Source organism: Tachypleus tridentatus, chromosome 5, assembly GCF_004210375.1.
Source record: "Tachypleus tridentatus isolate NWPU-2018 chromosome 5, ASM421037v1, whole genome shotgun sequence".
Classification (NCBI taxonomy): domain Eukaryota; kingdom Metazoa; phylum Arthropoda; class Merostomata; order Xiphosura; family Limulidae; genus Tachypleus; species Tachypleus tridentatus.
In genome coordinates this window covers 15421880-15438928 of record NC_134829.1, presented here as the reverse complement: position 1 = coordinate 15438928, position 17049 = coordinate 15421880, and the positions used below count along the sequence as shown (strand labels likewise).

The 17049-nt window shown below is 35.4% G+C and overlaps 1 protein-coding gene across 1 annotated transcript in view; it reads right to left on the bottom strand.

The window, feature by feature from the left end:
* Positions 1-17049, bottom strand: part of LOC143250590 (uncharacterized) — a 61796-nt gene that overhangs the window by 18176 nt on the left and 26571 nt on the right. Inside the window, exon 3 of the mRNA XM_076501384.1 lies at positions 5190-5336. Within this exon, the coding sequence (XP_076357499.1) occupies positions 5190-5196 (7 nt within the window). The 5' untranslated portion in view covers positions 5197-5336. The remainder of the gene's footprint in view (positions 1-5189; positions 5337-17049) is intronic.

Genomic DNA, 17049 nt, shown 5'->3' with positions numbered 1-17049 from the left:
AGGAAATAATGTATATTTCAATACAAAAAAGACATACAATTTACTGTATAAAATGAAAATAACTCCATTGTAAATTTATTACATATCAACATTATACTACTAATATTCATAGAAAACACACATACAACGAAAAGTACATTAACTGGTTTTCTCATCAGGTAATCCACCAGGAACTTGGCGCTAGAAAAAGCCTCAATTTTGTATCCACCAATCCAATTCAATCATGCATGGCAGTGGTTTAGATTTTAAATCACACGAGCCTCTAGGGGGCTTGTGAAACAACCAGGGGCGCTTAGAAACTTTTGTTTCTCTTCAGCTCCGCGCTCGAAAATAGGTCTGGTTCAAAGTGTAGGCGAATATTGACCAAACATGGGGGAAATGTAATTCCATGAGAACACTGGGTAAATTTAAAAATGAATTAGAATTAATGTCAAAGTTGGAGAGAAGGCTGTGAGCATGGAGAGACACAAGTTGAGGAGGACTGAGAGGAGGACGTCCTTGGGGGGAATAATGCTGGCTTCACAGGACATAAATAGCGACTAGTAAATCCGTATAATGCGGAAGAAATCGAGCCTGTGATGAAGTAACGAGTTCTTGGATTTACAAAATGAACAAGATAAAAGGCTTACTAAAGAAATGTGGCTAAACAATAATTTAACAGTTAGTTTAAACTGTGAATGACACTTTTTCACTTTCAATATAGATTTTGCGTGACTTAAACTTCGTTTTAAACACTTACAAGAGAAGGTACCTTTCAGGACAAAGATCATAGGATTTAACGACAAAGTAAAATAATTTAGCTTGAGGGGAACGAAAATACCCCAGGAAAACCCACTTTCACGGCCTGGGCGCAGATTGAGTTACCGTAACTGTGCCCGAGAATAGCTGAGAAGGAAATCAAGGTTGATGCAACATCATAGGAAATATAACTGGCATGAATGATATAAACACAAAACTAGTAATGTGAGAGATGTCACAATGAACATAAACGTGGTACAGGTGAATTAGTTGGTAAAAACACATATGCTACGGTCGTCTCGTGGATTTGAACTAAAAGTAGTAAGACGTTTCGGTCAGATCTTCATTTGCGTTGTCCTACGGTTGAAATTCTCGATGAATGATGCCAGGAGATTGGGGGGAGGGGGTAGAGGCAATCGTAGAAATAGGTAATGATCATCAAATTGGTCTTCATTGGTCTGGAGTTTTTTATCTTTTCTCACAATTCGGGTTTCTGTCTGCTGGCAGGTTGTAAATATGTTGTCCGTTGAAGCTGACGAATGGGTAGTTGAAACACGTGTTGTTTGAGTTTGGATTGTGGTTGTGATTAAGTTGGGGGCAGGTAGAGTCTGGCTAAATTTGTTGCATTTCTTCGGAGTTGACTTGGACTGGAGGCAACTGTCTGTGACAGTCTGGATAGAGGTGTTTTTCGGCTTCAAGGTAGAAGTTGAGGCACTGTTGGTAGTTGAGGTTATAGGCAGTGAAGGGGTTGTAGGGTTAATATTACGTGTGAACATACGTTTATAGAACTTGTTCACTTCTCGTGGTGGTGGTCTTCGGCGAGGACGTTCGGCTTTGTGGTGAAAGAAGTGTAGAAAACAGCCGTGAATCAGAATATATTTTGCCAGTTGTCTAGAATAGGTTACCACTTTCATGAAGTGGGTACATTGACCAGTGATTCTCGAACGGATTCGTTTTATGGCAGGTAGGCTTGATGAAGTGGTAGCTTCGAATGAATATTGTACATCGTCTAGGGAGATAGATGAGTGAACGTCTCTGAGGAAGACAGAAAACAAGCTGGTTTGGCTTTCAGTCGCATAAGACTGTACATTAATGTTCGCATTCCAAGGTTTACATAGAAATGTGAAGTCTTTCATGGTGGAGAGCTGGAGGAAAACTCCGCCACGTTGCAGGATACTTGTTTTCATCGGGTCAACTGAAATATTAGGTTTGTAATAGTCGATCAAGAAGAAAATGTATCTATGGGAGAAGTCAGGTGGTAGTTCATCAAGGATTACCGGTGGAATGTGGCGAGCTAGAGTTGGGGAGGAGAAGTCAGGTGGTAGTTCATCAAGGATTACCGGTGGAATGTGGCAAGCTAGAGTTAGGGATCTTAGCAGATGATACTTCATACGTCTTAACTCATCTTAGCAGATGATACTTCATACGTCTTAACAGCTTGGCTACATGGACTAGTGTTTTACAAACTTTAAATAGCAGCGACTTCTAATCCTCTAACTCAGCCAAGTTTCTATTGTGCCCTTCTCCACATTAAAATAAGTTTGGCAAGTGATAACAGCAAAATCAACATTTTCTTTACTGTTTTCATTACAGTCAATATATTGTAAATCCCGGAAACAATAATTGTGATAAACGCTTATTAATCGGAAAACTACAGAATTTGACCAGGAACGTTTATTGATTTCGAACATTACGAACCGTTCAACTTCAGTGAATTAACTTCGGACGTTGCTATTTCTACGAGAACATTAAGTATCTTCCTATCTAAAAAGTCAGCTTTTACGCGGTGTGAGACCAGCCAAGAAAAGACAGTTAGCTAGCTTAAGCAAAGTGCAACAATATCAACTCAGGATTAATTTGCTCGCTGTAAATATGGACTGTCGATAAAATATTCAACTCTAGACCAGATAAAAGACTCAGTAGAGTTTTTAAGTTTGTAAAATTCTTGTATATAAACAAATATTTGAAATAACGGTTTGCAATAAACCGTTATTATAAATTGTATTGTTGTTTGTATATTAAGATAATTTGCAATAAACCGTTATTATAAATTGTATTGTTGTTTGTATATTAAGATAATTTGTGTTAAGAAAGAAAACTGTATCAATCTTGTTGACAAATATTATAAATTTGATACGTATCGAAATTCGATTAACTTCTAAATTAAAATTAAAATTTCCAGCTAGTTGAAATCGTAAAACATAACGTATGTTATATAATAAATTAAAGAGTTGTCCCGGATAAATTATAAACACGTAACATAATCAATTGGAGTCACAAATACATGTTAAAAATACATAACGAACCCACCCCGCCAGGAAACATTTAGAAAATAAAGTGTAACAATTATCCAGTCTTTTACGTTTTAGAAAACAGGACTTACCTTAAAGATTAGGTTAAAACAACACTAAAAGTCCCATTTTTGACATCATTAAACGTATGAACAAAACGTTTTTGTGAACGTCATATCTCCATGTGAAAACATGAATTTGATATTAACAGAAGAAAACTCAGAGAAACGTTATTAATGAAATCAAACAATCCTACAATTAATAAACACCCAGACATATCTATTTATGTTTATAATCACTATATTTCCACATATTCTTCACCATATCCAAATCTTTTGCATAAGATATCTTATTCCACTAAATATCGCACATACAATTGCAATGCGAAATCCATGCCAGTGTTTTCATTACCTCCACAGGTAACACATTCATTACTCTATGTAACACAAATGTTGTTCCTGGATAGTATATGTTATTTCTTAATTGCTTATGTTGTAAAAGTACAGAAAATGGCCATTATTCCCTTCAAACTTTGCTTTTGTGACCTGGATAATGAAATTTAAAAATTAACCTATTTTATATGTAAAAACGGGCAAATTTGCACATTTTTATGTACATAAGGTTTGAATAAAACAACATATAAATCAAGATTTACATGTATTTATACTAAAGTTATACACAAATGTTTAGAAGTGAGAAGTTTTTCGAGATTTCTGACTGTAATGTAAATCACTTTCACGTAATAGCCCCCAAATATAGTCTCCCATCATGTTTGAAAATTTCATTACCCAGGTCACAAAAGCAAAGTTTGAAGAGAAAAATAGGTCTTTTCCATTTACTTTAGGCATAAGCAATTGGGAAAATAATACTTTCTCCCCAGGAACAACAAAATGTAAAAATTTTGTAACATATTGTAATCAGTCTGGAAACTAAACTCAGTAACAATGTTGCATTGTTACTGCATTCATATTATTTGTTAATCTCAAGTAACCACTGTCGTTATATTGTTTAGTTCTGATTTAAATACTAAAACATTTCTTATCACTAACACCTGTATATTTGAAAGCGATCGCACCTGTGAAAAAACACACTTCTAACTCACTGTAAAAGCTGTAACTTATGATCAAATACTTATAAAGATTAAGTAAACGAAACATTCAGACAGTGTTTTACTGTTCTTTTTAATTAACAAATTTGTATTTAAGAAAACAATGGCTCATAACTTTGATAATTTTTGACGAGGTTATCTAAGCATTCAAGGATATTTTGATTGTTAATGACAGTTTCTATTTACCAGTTTTGTCTTGTAGGTTTATTAAACAGATATTGTTTCCCAGCTGGCAGGACATTTCTGTCCTCCGAGTTAATTTTTAATAAACCCCTTGATCGAACATCACAAGTTTGGTCTTTAAACTAATCTTTGTGTTATTCACCATTTGTGAATGGAAAACTACCTCTCTGTAAACACTTACACGACACTGCGAACTGAATCAAAAGTTCATTTTAGATTTTCTATATAAATAATAGGAATAAGTTATGTGTAAAAGCTACATTTACAGTTTGTAATTAATAGTAGTCTAAAAATTGTGATATAATATAAAACACCTTACTTCAGCGGCACATATATATCAATATATATTATCAATTGTCGTGTAAGGTCTATGGAACATTTTACAACACAATCATTATTCAAGAAAGTTACATTTTAAAATTATTGACTGACAAAACACCAGAATAACATTTTCCCCCTGTTACGAATTTGTTCAACATCAATATGTATTAATTGTGAATTAATTACAAAACTTTTCGATAACCATACAAAATATTTCCATTTCGTGAGTGGATATTCCCACGTTATAGTTGAGCTATACAAATAGGTATCATATTATTATTTAAGATTATAATTTTTGAGTAAAATAAATATATTTTTAAACAAAGATTCCGTGTATCCGACACTAAGTATTAGTTTGTTGACGCTTTTAAAGTTTACAAATTAGACGGTAACATTTTAAAACTTATCTTGGAAAATTTGTCCGCCGATGGCTCTATGGTAAGTTAATAATAAAAATCGGTTTCGATACCCGTGGTGGGTAGAGCACAAGTAGCCCATTATACAGCTTTACGTTTAAAGACGAACAAACAAACTCTTGAAAAGTTTACCTGCCATACATTCCTTCTCTGAGTTTATAGTAACAACAACAGGATAATTAATGATGCACTGGCAGGTTCCCCTGACACATGTGGTCTTTGAAGATTTACAGTCCGAATCCTTAGAACACCAATCACCTACTGCTGTCTGCCGTACTTCTAAACAGAAATATATGAATGATGACTTAGCAGATATTATTAATAAAAGTCCTCAAAACTTCAATAGTTTTTGACAAGCTTATCTAAACATCCAAAGAAATTTCTGAGAAGAAATGACAGTTTCTATTTATTAGTTTTATCTTGTAGGTTTATTGAATAGAAATTACTTCCCAGCTGGCATAACAGTGTATAGAAGCAAAATCAGAGAAGCGCTATTATCAAAATCAAACAATCTTACAATTAACAAACACATTTCTTTTAGTTTATAATCGCTGTTTTCTCACAGATATTCTTAACCTTATCCAAATCGTTCGCAAAACATTCAACTTTTGGTAAAAAAACAGAAATACAGCAAATATTAACACAAGACCTAGGAACTCATAAACTAAGGTACTTATTTATTGCATGACGTCAACAAATTCGCTGTTGTATTTTATAACTATAGTTGTAAGGACATTTTTTCAATAATTCTTCAAAGAAATGAATTCATTTTGTTATGTTACATATTATAATTTAGTTCCGATGAGTAGTGTGTTATGTGCGCGTTTTCCTTATAGCAAAGCCACATCGGCCTATTTCCTAAGTCCACCGTACGTTACGGTTACGTACAATTACTTCAAATAATGGGGATTTTAATTAAAGCTCAGTAGTTAATTAAATGTTAATATGCACTAAATATATGTTATTTGCCAACTAAATTGATACACAAATTTCTTTTTTAAGCGCAAATATATTTCAATATACTAACATAAAAACAATACAATTCATTGCAACGATTATTACTAATAGTTATTACAAATGATGGTTTATATACAACAGTTTTACAAACTTAAAGACAACACTGAGTCTTATATCCGATCCAGAACTAAATACTTTATCGAGGCTCCAGGTCCATGACGAAGAAACTACTTCCGGGCTGGTATTGTTGCATCTAGCTTAAGCTAACGACGTCTTTTATCGCCTAGCCACACACAACCTAATTTTACCGGCGAAGATAGTAAATGTCCTTATAGAAATAATAACGTCCGAAGTAATTCGTTGAAGAACGATTTGTAATGTTCGAAATATTTAACGTTCCTGGTAAAATTCTGTAGTTTTCTGATTAATAAGTGTTAATCACAATTATAGCTTCCTAGGCCTATAGCACAATGACTGTAGCTGTCCAGTAATATTCTGTTCTTACGTTTCACTAAGAAACTTAGTATCATTTGAAGTCAGACTTTAGGACTGGCATTGTCAAAGACATTAAAGGCCAAAATACAATAGAATAATAATGTTTCACTGCCGATTATGACGTTCGTGAATTTCAAAAAGTAAAACCTATATATTCCACCAGAAAATGACTACTATTTATTTTCAAGTAATGAGTATAATTCCATTTAATTTTATAAACTTTCAGCCATTTAGCTTTCCTTTGGAATGATGTACATGAATTATAGTATAGTGGATGGTTTTTATGTTTGATTTATTATAGTAAGAGAGGCAACGCTCACATTTGTTGCCGTTTGTTTTGAGCAGCCATTTAGAAGTAATCTTAACCAGTTTTATTATATATGCGTGTGTGTGCGTGTATGTAATTAGGGTAATCGAAATATTTATATGGCAACAGCTCGTAATAATAGAAGTAAAGATAGTGTTGTAAATGTCATCTACATTGTTGAGTTTTATATTTTCAACTAAATGTGAAGTGATTAATGCTTGAAGACTTTTAACACAGCATTATCTTTAAAACTGTCAATTTGAGGTGTAATTAATTATTTTGAAGTCCAAGCTAAAAAATGATATTTCATTCGTCGATTTAAGATTCTTTTAACAACATAACAGTTTTTTAATTACTTATGCTGGTAAAGTTACGTTCTTACAATTATAGATATAAAAGTTTTATCTTTTGTAAAATTCAAAAGTTTGTGTTGGTGTTACGCAGGAAAAGTAAACGTTATACATCATTTTGTACCCCTCAGTGGCTTAGCGGTATGTCTGCAGGCTTGTACTGCTAGAAACCGGATTTTGATACCTCTGGTGGACAGATGGCCCTTTGTGTAGTTTTTTTGCTTAATAACAAACAACAACAACAATTATACAATAAAAAGTCATAATTATGGAGAATGTCATCAAGTGCCATTTGGTAACTATGATATAAATGGATTTAATACATAATGTAAACTGTTAGAATCAAGAGTATACTTAATTATCCTTTGGCCACAATACAGTACACGATCAATTTGTAAGTCATATACTACACTATACTTCGACTATGTTATGTGTCATTAAATACAGTGTTTGAATTCATTATTAAAGGTCTACATAATAGCACTTTTACCTACAGGTGATTTGCTTTGAAAGAACTAAGTAAAATACTAAGTAAAATCTCTAAAGATCAGTCAGCTGTAGCAACTTTACTCTTGAAATGTTTAGGTTATTTGGTAAAGGTTTCTAATAAAGCAAACAGAATAGGATATTAGTCAACAAATTCAAGTAAAACTCTCACATATCAACATTCATAATTACAAGACATGAGAGTAATTGTAATGAGGTTTCGTTTTGTTTCTGAAACAGTTACCGTATTTTACGACTTGCAAGACGCACTTTTTTCTTTAACAATACTTTGGAAAATCACCACGCATCTTCCAAGTCAAAAGTGATGGGTTAAGGCAAGAGATTAGCTACGGATCTACTCAAAACGGCTTCTCATACAGATAGTTTTTTCGGAGTTGAGAGAGTAATGCCGTATGGAACAAGTTTAAATGAGTTTAAGTTAAGCCTGCCATCTTCTTGGTTGATCATTATGGAGTTTTTGTATGGAAGACACTTAAGTAGGAAGAGTTCTGAGAACAAGATTAAATTCCAATTCATAAGAGGAATCAAATGCATCACATTTCACAATAACAAAAATATCAGTATTAATTTTTCTGATATTTGCAACTGTAGGTAAATAAAAAAAATGTATGTAAATAAATCTTGATTTTCGGCACATAATCGTGGCTGAAATATTTAGAAAATTTTATATTATTGCAGCGCCATCTAGTTACACAAAAGGTAGGGATGCGGTTTCTATAAACAGACGGAACAGTTTGTTCTGTAATAAAGATAACTGGGGACCTGGGGCTTAGTAACATCGTTTGATAAATTTGCCCTGTTCAATATTTTGCATGTACTACAGGCACATTTGTATTGAATCTCCAAGTGCTAACTCTGGTACAAAAGTTAAATAAACCATAAAAAAGTTTTGGTTGTAAAAACCTGTAATATATATAAACACCAAACTACCCAGCTAGTACTTTCATCTCAGAAGTTACAGGGTTGAGTAAAACATTATATAAGAACGTTATATGGTCATTAAAAATGTATTTTTGATATTTGATCTTGAGATTCGCGTTTCAGCTAATGTTTTATTGTGGCAGTTGGAACAGTTAGCATCCTTTGGTTAAACAATAATTCATGTCGATTTATCTTGCTCTGTTTCATTTGTTTGTAACTAAGTACAAAACTACACAAAGGCTGCCTGTGCTCTGTCCACCACGGGTACTGAAATACAGTTTCTAATGTCGTAAGTCTGCAGACATACCGCTGTGCCACAAGGGCTCTTGTTTCATTATGAGGTGAGAAATGTTTTTATTTATTTATCTTGTTCTATTTGTAACCCACAAGTCACTTTTGAAAAATAAATTTGGTCCTTCATGGTTTGCTTTATCAATGGGGTCTTAGTTTGTTGTTGTTGTTTTTTACAAGATTTCAAACACAAGAGTACGAAATCGTTCACACTGTTAGTCTGTTTGTTTTTTTAATTTCGCGCAAAGCTACTCGAGGGCTATCTGCGCTAGCCGTCCCTTATTTAGCAATGTAAGGCTGGAAGAAGGACAGCTAGTCATCACCACCCACCGCCAACTCTTGGGCTACTCTTTTACCAACGAATAGTGGGATTGACCATCTCATAATTATGCCCCCACGGCTGAAAGGGCGGGCATGTTTGGTGCGACCTGGATTCGAACCCGCGACCCTCGGATTAGCAGTCGAACGCCTTAACACGCTTGGCCATGCCGGGGCACACTGTTAGTCACATCTGAAAATGAGTTTCTTTTTTTCAATCTGTATGATCTGTTTCAATTATATATGTAGTATCCATCCACGTTAAAATAACAGGTGACAAAGTGTTTCCGCTTCACCAAAATTCTTACTGAACACACACAGTAACTCTTTCAACTTTGTTTCATTCCGTGTAGAAAATAGGTTATTATAACAAAAAAAAAACACAACAAAAACTGTAAAACTTTCGAAAATAACCTATTTTGGTATAAACAGGTCTTACTCAGAACTCAGTTGTTTCCCACCCGCGTTACTAATTTTCAAGAATTTACAGAACGGAAACTGAAACGTATTGAAACGTACAAGTAATTCATGTTTACAGACATAATATTTAGTTAAAAAACAAACAATTTAAACTGTAAATCTGAATATATGTATGTGATCTTATATTAGCAGTCAGCGAAAAATCTCACACAACCTTTTGCTTTCTAATACTATGCATTTAGAGAACATTAAAAACATTAAACGTATTCGCGTAAAGCTTCTGTTTTAATGGCAACATTACGGATCATAGTCACGTGAATAAAATCACGTGATTGGTATTTCTAATTATTCTGCCCGTGGTTGCATGATAAAGGAAGTTACGCGTTGTTTTAAGGGGAAATTAGTGGGAATCAAATATGTGTGAACATAAGTAGAAAACTAGGTAATACTAATTACGCATGTAACATTAATAAAGTCCTGGATGTATATCGAAGAAGAAAATTCAAGGAATTGAAAAGATAAAATTTTACTATTGTGATTGCGTCTCAATTGACTACCGTTATTTCGGACGTAAATTTTCAGTTATTTACAATAAATTGCTAATCTTACTCGTTCGGTTCGGTATGACTAGGTGGTTAAGGCACTCGACTGGTTATCTCAGCGTCCCGGGTTCAAATACCCATCACAATAATCATACATCTTTTCAGCTATGGGGAGGGGGTTATATTGTTCAGTCAATCCCACTATTCGTTGGTTAAAGAGTTGCCCACGAGCTAGTGGTGGGTGGCGATGACTAGCTGCCTTCCCTCTAGTCTTACACTGCTAAATGAGGGACGGCTAACGTAAATAGCCCTCGTGAAGTTTTGAGCGAAACTCAAACAAACAAACAAACCTTACTTATTTAAACTATGCTCTTAATCTATATATACTCTTCAAAAAAAGAAACGCAAAAGGCAAAATATGAGACAAATTGTTAACAACTTTATTCCGGGTAGTTCTGTATGACATGTGTGAAACTTTGCACATTCACTGCTGAACATCCAAAGTCTGCAAAGGCGAAGTCCACGCTCACTAGTTGAAGTTTAACGTCACTCAACGTCAATAACGAGTATGCCCCCCGTGAGTATCAATAACTGCTTGGCATCTCCTGCCCATGGAAGCGATGAGATGACGAATCACATCCTGTGGGATGGCTGTCCACTTAGCCTGCAAAGCTGCTGCAAGCTGAGGTAGAGTCTGCGGTTGAGGTTGTCGCCGTCGCAGACGTCGGTCCAACTCGTCCCAAAGATATTCGATGGGATTTAAATCTGGTGATCTGGAGGGCCAGGGAAGAACGTTGATGTTGTGGTGTCTCAAGAAGACAGTGGTGAGTTGGGCTGTGTGAGGACGAGCGTTGTCATGTTGAAAAACGTCGTTGACGTTTACCATGATGGGTTGCACATGGGGCCTAAGAATCTCGTCGACGGTTGCGTACGGTCTGATGGGAAATCCTACGCATCCCTGGTATGGTTGAGGCAGTAGAGGTCGCAGTGGTGGTCCTATCCTGAAGGTGACGTAACTGGATGTAGCGATCTTGTGCGGGCGTGGTCACACGAGGTCTGCCAGATCGTGGACGGTCACGAGTTGATCCATGTTGTTGGTGACGATTCCATAGCCTTGTGATGGTGCTTGGGTGGACATTCACAGCTCTGGCAACATCTGATCGAGATTCGCCTGCTTCCAAGCGACCAATGGCGTTGTTGCGTTGTGCTTCAGTCAGTCTTGGCGTAACTGTATTGCGTGTCGGTGGCTTAACACTGAGCTATGGAAACCGAGAACCCGTCACTTTTATAGGGATTTTGCACATGTTGCACTTGCTGAACATGCAGGTCTCTCAAACAAATTTATTGGGCACGAATGCGTTTTGGCGAAAAATCCGATGTTTTCCTCCGTTTTCAAAGTGCACAACTTTTATTGTCATTTTGGTCTGACAATCAGTGCCTTAACACGTGTAACATAACATACTCTGACCTTGTAACGTTATTACATATATTTCTCTTCAAAATAAAAAATATCCCTTTTGCGTTTCTTTTTTTGAAGAGTATATTTAGTTCTTCATAGCGCATTGTTAAGTTTTCGGTTGAAAGATATTTCTTACAGTTTTTTTACAAGAAAGCAGGTAAATAATAAAAAGCTTCCATATATTAATATAGTTCTTAACCGTATTTAAAACAATTTAAAATGTTCCTGATATGAAACACCTGTTCTTTTTATATGGGTCACATGCCAATTATTTTCTTATGAAAGGATGAACTGAAACTGAATTAAAACAAGAATGTGTGTGTGTGTACTGTGTACAAATTACTGTATATTACTGATGTATTTCCGCAGGGTTTCTAAAAAAAATTTTTAGACTAAATAGGAAGAAAATTAACAGTAACAAATATTTTTATTTCTTGTTTTTCAAGTTCATATGTCATGCTGCTTTGTAGCTTACAGAGTGCATAATTCTCCCCGTTATTCATAGCATGCATACCTTTTACTGATATAATTTTGGTATCGACTCACTGATTGACAGACAATACACTACTGTATAATGGTGCGGGTGTTAAGACAGGTTATCCCTCCAGACAGCAGTTTCCTTTTGAGGAAACCGGATTTGCAGCATTACTTGTTCACTCGATCTCATGGTTCAGCGATAAATCTAAGGGTTCAAAACCACTAAAAAATCAGGTTTTGATTCTCATGGTGGACATAGCGTAGTTTGAGCTTAACAACAGTAAAACGAAATATTTTGTTCACAGACTACTGTAGAAAAAGAAGGCGCTTTAACGTTTTGCTTAAGAATTTTATGCAGGACAACACATGGGCTATTTTATAGCCATCTTAATTTTCAACTTAAAGGCTAGTAGAAAGGTAGCTAGTCAATTACCTCCACTGCAAACTCTTTAAAATTCTCTTGTCCTCTCAAATACAATACCCATGGTTCCAAAGTAAAAGCCTCGTGTGTATTTTCGTTGTTTTGTTTGGGGTAATATCATAAATCCACCGTTTTATACTCCAGACAGGCTTACAACTAGATCACTCCAGACCCACGTACAAACCGAATACTTACTATAAATCTTTTTTTTTCTTGAGTTTGTTTATTTCGGATAGTCGTACAAATATATGTTTAGTATTTGATCCTAATTTTGAATTATACATTAGAATGAAGGCAGTTAGTCAACAGTACTTAACACAAACTCTTCGGATAATCTAATCACACAAGTGGGCATAACTGTTATGCTTATAGCGCATAGACCCAAAATATAGAGCACCATTTTGCGGCAATGAGATTTGATTCGTGAATTTTCAGATTCATGCTCGGCATGCTAAACACTAAGTCTGCCTCGAAATTGTTTTGAAATGTGATATTCTCAGATACGCTGTTTCCCATCAAGTATCAATAGGTCTACTTAATTATCGGGACGATGAAACAGGAATTTTAAGAAATCATGTGAATTTAAAAACTCTATTGAGATTTTAGCTACGTCGTAAATAAAGATACTGGCCACGTGTAATGTTAAATAAAACAATTTCCATAATACACAACTCCAAAACAAATAGCGTGAGTACTTGCACTGATACAATTTATTCGCCTTAATACTGAATCTGCCAGTAGAATAACAGTTTTCTTCTCTTAAAAACTACCCCACTGTGGAACTATTCACTACGATCACTAAGTAAAACTGAAAGTATAAAGGTTCTGATCGAATTATCCAAGAAAGCTCTATCGTCTCTTTACGATTGTGTCATCACAAAATTGATCATTGTCTCAAAGCAGTCGTCTGCTTTAACATACAGACACCACTCGCCAAGCCATCAAAGGACGTTACAGTCATTGATAAATTCCTATAAAACGTGCAAAGTTGCAGCGGTTTTATCGCGAGTAAAGTAAATTTTATTTGTAATAAAAAATAACAAAACAATTTCAGCGGTTTTCTGAACCACATGTTTATGCTAAAACTACACATAAACAGACTATATGAAAATTTTAATAAATTTCTGCATCAATAAAGATAGTGTGAAAACGTGACGCGCCACATATCGTAGAGCTACAACGTAATTGTGGATAGATAATTGTATTCTGAAATGGTTCAGAACGTTAGTCCAATAGTCCAAGAAACTTTCTTTCTTAAATGTATGACACATAATGTTATTTATATCCACATTGGTTGCCTAGCATGGTCAGGTGGGTTAAGGCGTTTGACTTGTAATCTGAGGGTCGCGGCTTCGAATCCCCGTCACACCAAATATGCTCGCCCTTTCAGTCATGGGGGCGTTATAATGTTACGGTCAATCCCATTATTCGTTGGTAAAAGAGTAGCCCAAGAGTTGGCGGTGGGTGGTGATGACTTCCCTCTAGTCTTACACTCTAAATTAGGGACGGCTAGCGCAGATAGCTCTCGTGTAGGGCTTTGCGCGAAATTCAGAAACCAAACAAACATATACACCCTGAACTTACATATAATAGAATATGTGTGTCTCAATTATCTTTCGTAAAACTACTCAGCTACTTCGTATATTTGATCCTTGGAAATTTTACAACTGTAAGATACCTTTAAAAGTTCAGTATTCGTGCATGATAATTTTACCTGTACAGCTTCAAACTTCTACCACACTCATCAGTATGGCAGTTATTTTTCTTTGTGGCCGCGGCTCATACAATTAGAGAGGTTTTTAAGGTATAATCTTTTAGCTCATAGCTCCATCTCTTGACCAATTTAAGATCTAATTACAACCCTGATTATTAAGGATTTCCTCTTGCTGCTTTACTGAAAGCGTTATTCATCGGTGTAAAAAAAAGTCCTCGCACATCTTAAATAGATATATGCGGGAAAATGTAGAAAAAAAAGATAGTCTTCGCGATTTTTCGAAGCAGCTCTCCTTTCGATACTTGCAGTGACAATGGCTGATTAAAATATGTAACAAAATTTTTACTTTTTCTTGTTCCTGGGGAGAAAGCGTTATTTCCCAATTGCTTATGCCTAAAGTAAATGGAAAAGACCTATTTTTCTTTTCAAACTTTGCTTTTGTGACCTGGGTAATGAAATTTTCAAATTTACCCATTTTCCAGAACATTCCATGTAGATTCAGTGCTGAGTAGCTGATAGAGAATTTTTTCGACCTTACAATAATTTTCAAACATTTTCTAGAATAAGTATCCATCTCTTTCCCTGGCTCATTCGGTGCACCTCAAAGAAGAATACAACAGCGTCAAGACCTGTATGATGAGTATGGCTGGGAGGTTATCGGAGACTTCAAAATGGTGGCATTCCTGATGGGTCTCCAAGGAGGCTTTACCAAATTTCCCTGTTATCTTTGCCTTTGGGACAGCTGGGACACCGCAGCGCACTACAACAGGAAGCATTGACCACAACGGACCGTGTTCTCTGTGGGGAGGCACAATGTCAAGTGTGAGCCACTAGTGAACCTCCAGAAGATGTTCCCACCATTGCACATAAAACTGGGTCTTATGGAACAATTTGTCTCAGCTGTTGATAAGGACTCAGCAACCTCAAAGTACCTTCGAGACTTCTTCCTTAAGCTGTCTGATGCAAAGGTCAAGGGTGGTGTCTTCGTTGGATTACAAATAAAGAAGATCCTGGAGTGCACAGAATTCCCCAAGAAGCTCAGTAAGAAAGAATGAAGCTTGGTGCAGCTTTGTCGCAGTGGTTCGGGGCTTCTTGGGCAATCACAAGACCGAAAATTATGTGGAACTAGTTGAGGCTCTGGTGAAGAACTACAGCAAAATTGGCTGCAGGATGTCCCTGAAAGTCCATATCCTTGACGCTATTCTTGATAAATTCAAGGAGAGCATGAAAGCATACTCAGGGAAGCAAGGCAAGGGCTTCCACCAAGATATACTGGACTTTGAACGTTGCTACCAAGGAGCGTATAACGAAAACATGAATGGAGACTATATTTAGGGGCTGATACGTGAAAGTAGTTTACATTACAGTAGCAAATCTTGGAAAACTACTCACTTCTAAACATTTTTGTATAACTTTAGTATGAATATATGTAAATCTTGATTCATATGTTGTTTTATTCAGATCTTATGTAAATGAAAATGTGCAAATTTGCCCGTTTTTACATAGAAAATAGGTTAATTTATAAATTTCATTATCCAGGTCACAGAAGCAAAATTTGAAGGGAATAATGGCCATTTTCTGTACTTTTACAACATAAAGAATTAAGAAATAACACATACTATCCAGAAACAAAATTTGTTACATAGTGTTATTAATATGTAAGTCAAATAGCCATACCTTTATTAAGCAATTTACGGGTAAAATACTTTCAGTGTAATGCATACAGTGTTTATAAGAAACTATTTTTGTTTGTTTGATTGAAGTTAAGCACAAAGATAGACAATGCGCTATTTGTGTTCTACATACCACGGGTATCGAAAGTCGGTTTTTAACGTTGTAAGTCCTCAGACATGCCGCTGGCGGATGGGGGATTAGTAAATGCTAAAAATAATACCGAAATTTAATTTATCATAAATTGTGGGCATTCAAGTACAATAATTTTGTTTACAATATACTAAAAATACGTCTTCTTATATGTATACTCTTATAATTCCAAAAATTAAACAAATCACTATAAATTATACGAGCGATTAACCACCTGTAAGTTAAGCAAAAACAAACAAAAACTGTAACGGAAGTGACCTCACCTAATCACCTTGGGTAAATCTTTTCCCCTGATATCTACATACAGAGTCAAACAATTTGAGATATCATCTCTATATCAATACTCCCCTACTGGTACAACGGTAAGTCTACGTATTTACAACGCTAAAATCAGGGGTTCGATTCCACTCGGTGGACTCAGCATATAACCCGATGTGGCTTTTCTATAAGGAAACACCCCCACCACTATACCAATGCACTCACCTGTTTATGACCTTTTACTTTAAGCATATATACATTAGTTTAGCGACCCAGACAGGTGTGTCTCATCATAGGGTTTGTAATTTTACTTTCTGTTGACCTACCTGCGTTTTGAGCTGATTCATTTTCTTGGTTAAAAATGATTTCCGCTTATGTTTTTAACGTGGTAATTGTACCTGTTTTAAACAAAGCTTCCCCTCGTTAATCAAACAGTAAATCAAATCTTATTTAAACTATATTGCTATTAATATACATGTTGCTATGTTGCTATTAATATACATTTCTACGTAGATACGTAACAGGGAGGACTTAATTATTGTTTATTCCAGCGTTAAAGTCAAGTACATTGCAAAAAACAAACTTCGAACACAAAGGAAACTAGTCATAATGAGACTAGTTCCCAAGAACAGAGCGCCGAAACGTTACAAATATCACTAATAAAAAACAAACACAGTGTCTCAGAAATGTGTCTTTCCTACTGCTTTGTAAAAGCCGTTTCTTAAAACCAC